General features: G+C 65.4%; 1 protein-coding gene across 1 annotated transcript in view; it reads right to left on the bottom strand.

Moving 5' to 3' along the window:
- Nucleotides 1-1,793, bottom strand: part of H696_03183 (hypothetical protein) — an 8,484-nt gene extending 6,691 nt beyond the window's left edge. The window contains exons 1-4 of the mRNA XM_009497067.1: nt 1,402-1,793; nt 1,074-1,246; nt 733-906; nt 65-634 (exon numbers count right to left, since the gene is read on the bottom strand). Of these exons, the coding sequence (XP_009495342.1) occupies nt 65-634; nt 733-906; nt 1,074-1,246; nt 1,402-1,459 (975 nt within the window). The 5' untranslated portion in view covers nt 1,460-1,793. The remainder of the gene's footprint in view (nt 1-64; nt 635-732; nt 907-1,073; nt 1,247-1,401) is intronic.
- Between the last annotated feature and the right edge of the window lie 1,451 nt (nt 1,794-3,244).

The raw sequence follows: 3,244 nt of genomic DNA, 5'->3' as shown, positions 1-3,244 counted from the left end.
CCCCCCCCCCCCCCCTCCCCCCCGGGTCCCTGGTCATCCAGAGCGTCGGGCCCCATGCACGCACCTTCTTCAGGGGATGGTCTCGGCAGTAAAGCAGGCAGTTGTCGAAGAGGAACAGATGCCGGGCCTGCGACTTGCTGTTGGACACCTTGACCACGGGCGAGTCGTACAGGAGCTCCTTGTTGTCGACGTCCAAATCCGGCCCGGCAAAGTCGTCGATGCGGGTCTGCAGGTGACGCATGTGGATCTTGGCCTCGTGCAGGCGCTGCATCTCGTTGACAAAGCTCGCGCTCTTCTTCATCAGGTCCTCGGCCTGGAGAATGAGCGGGAGTTCCGAGGTCGCGGCGGCCGAGCCGGCAACGCCGGTGGAATCCCCCGGCGATGAGGGGGACACTGGTGCCGCCGTCAGGAAGATCTCCGGTGTGGCCTTAATCACTTCGCGCAGGAGCAGCGGATACTTGCACAAGCGCTGGATCGGGGTCAGCAGGAACCCCTCCAGCGGGATGGCCTGGTTGATCATCATTTGACAGGCCATGAAGACGCGCTGACGTTCGTCCCCCTGCAGGCTCTTGAGAATGTCCACCGCCACCGGGTGATTGGTGCAGTACTGCGCATACATCTTGAAGCCATCGCGCTGCCAGAGGGAGGGAGGGAGGGAGGGGGCGCGTTAGGATGTGGCCGAAGAGATTGGCGCGCAAGCCCATGTCGTGGCGCATGGGGGAAGACACGCACATGCTTGAGGAAGGCCTGTGCCAGGGCCAGAACATCGGTGATTGAAATTTCCCGCAGCGTGGCGTAGAACTCCCGGTGGAAAACCAGCAGATCCTCGGCATTGCCGAAGATTTTGCTGATCAGGGTCTCATTGTCCTTGAACATGTTGCTGGAGACGATCGTGTGCTTGTAGCCCTGGGTGATGGGCGCGATCACCAGTAGAATGGCAAGGAGGGGGCAGGGTGAGCGGAGGCGTGACATGGCCAAATGCAGCTGCAGCCGCAGCCGCAGCCGCAGCCGCACCGACAGAGAGCAGGGGAGAGACGGGCAGAGGGGGGGGGGGGGGGGAACAGTGCACGCACCATGACCACCACCTCCAGGCTCTTGATATACTCGGCCTCTGATGTGATGATCTCCTCGATCACATAGTGCAGAGGCTCCTTGCTGGGCGCGCGGGGGGCCGTCTCCGGGGAGACCGGCGACTGTGGAGAGGTCGGGGGCAGGCCCTCGGCCGGCAGTGTTGCATCGAGAGTGGCTGAAGATGGGGCCCAGGAGGGCAGGCATCAGCATAGGCGCACAGGCACACGCACAGGCACACGCGATAGACAGGGGGATCGCGAAATGTCAGCGGCAAGGGGGGTCGAGCAGGCGATCACCGGTGACAGGCAGTCGGCAATTGTCGGGGCGTACAGGTGGACGGGTCGAGATCCAGCGCATCCGAGGCCACGAGCGGCGAGGAGAGGGACATCTTCAGGAAGACACGCCCTCGGGCCGGGGGAGGGAGGGGGAGGGGAAGAGAGAAAGAGAGGAGGGCAGGGAAAAGGGAATAGGCAGGCGGGACACAGAGGGGAAGGGCGAGATTCGGCGGGCCAAGAGGGAGGAGGAGGGCGAGGAGGCGCCTCGGCCGGGAGGGGAGGGGCAGGTGGGGGGAGAGGAGGCGATTGCACGGGGTGAGGGGCGACTCGGTTGCCTATGGCGCCCTTCTTGAACGTGGATTCCACCCGTGTTGTTGTTGCTGGGCTTCCTTCGCCTGGCCGGGCCGAGTGAGGCGATGCGTGGGTCGCCGTCCAGCAGGACGTGCTGTGATCGCCAACGGCGGAGTATGCGCACGGGTAGTATGTCTGGCACGCGTAAATGTGGCATTCAAGCGTGCGTGCGTGCGTGCGCGGGTGCGTGCGTTCGAGCGTGCGAAGGTGTGTCGTTGTGCGAGCGAGCGCGTCCTGGAGTATGTGCATCGATTGGTGCTTGAGCTGTGATGCGCATCGATTACACCTCCCTTGGCCCCCGGCCCGGCCCGGCCCCCCCCCCGGCGGCCCGTTCCGTTTGCCTGTGTCAGCCGTCGGGGAGGAATGGTGCTGAGTTGCCCCCGCACAGTTGCTTACCTTGGACCCGGGGCCCAGGGCCTGGTCCGAGGGCCGACACTGCCCTGGTGTGGTCGGCGCCTCCGCGGGCGGGAAGGCCAAGGGAAAGAAGAGGGCATCTTCCGTGCATTTCGGCGCTTCGCCCGGGGCCCCCTCTTTCTGCCCGGACCATCCGCTTTCGGCCCCTCCTTTTCCCGGGCTCCCGGGGCCGGGCGCACCATTGTCTCCGTCCTTCGCCCCGGTCTCTCTCTCTCTCTCTCTCTCCCTCTCTCTCTCTCTCTCTCTCTCTCTCTCTCTCCCTCTTTTTGTCTCTCCCTCTGAGGCTCCCCCAAAATACCTTGGGTATCACACCCTCGCTGGCACATAATAATGCCCTATATGCCATGGAGGGGCCGGCCCGACACCAGGTGGTACACAAACGACGGGCAACCGTGCCAAGATCGCGAAAGGGGGGAGGGCTACGCGTGTGGGTGTGTGTACACCGGGGAATGAATCTCTTTGTACACGCATGCGGATGCTTATCCGGGAGGGTTGACCTCACGACAGAGGCACCCTTCTCCTCGGCCCGGCTGGGCCACTTGCCCATCTCTCTCTCTCTCTCTCTCTCTCTCTCTCTCTCTCTCTCTCTCGTTGTCCGCCCGTCTCCGGGAAGAGAACGGCGGACCCCGGCACGGGCGGCGCTCCCAGCGGAGGCCAAGGGAACATGGTGGCTGCGCTCCGCGCGGGAACAGGCGCACCGATGGCACCGGCATTCCATCTGCGTCCGCCTCGGCCTCCGGGCGTCGTAGAGGCATTCGCCGAGGTCCATTCCTGCTCCCGAGGGGCATTCGCTCTGGCGCCACCCCTCCTCGGGTTGGTGCCAGGAGAAAGGCTGTCTCATATGTTTTTTTTCGTCCGCGCGTTTTGTTGGCGCCTGCTCCGGTCTCCCGAGGGGTGAAGGCCGATTCCCGGCCATGTGTCGACCGATGCCTTCGGGGAACGCACGCCGGCGTCGCAGCTGGTGTGTTGATCGCCTCCCCGGGCCCAACCGCCCCACGCCGGATCCGGCCAGCTGCCGCCGCGGGGCCCGTCCAGGAGGGAGGGGGTGCGGGCAAACGCGCGTCGGCATGCAGCCACCGTCCGGACGCCGTTCGCGCCCCCCCCCCCCCCCCCCCCCCCCCCCCCCCCCCCCC

Source organism: Fonticula alba, assembly GCF_000388065.1.
Source record: "Fonticula alba strain ATCC 38817 unplaced genomic scaffold supercont2.4, whole genome shotgun sequence".
NCBI classification, from domain to species: domain Eukaryota; order Rotosphaerida; family Fonticulaceae; genus Fonticula; species Fonticula alba.
This window is presented reverse-complemented; position numbering and strand designations above follow the sequence as displayed.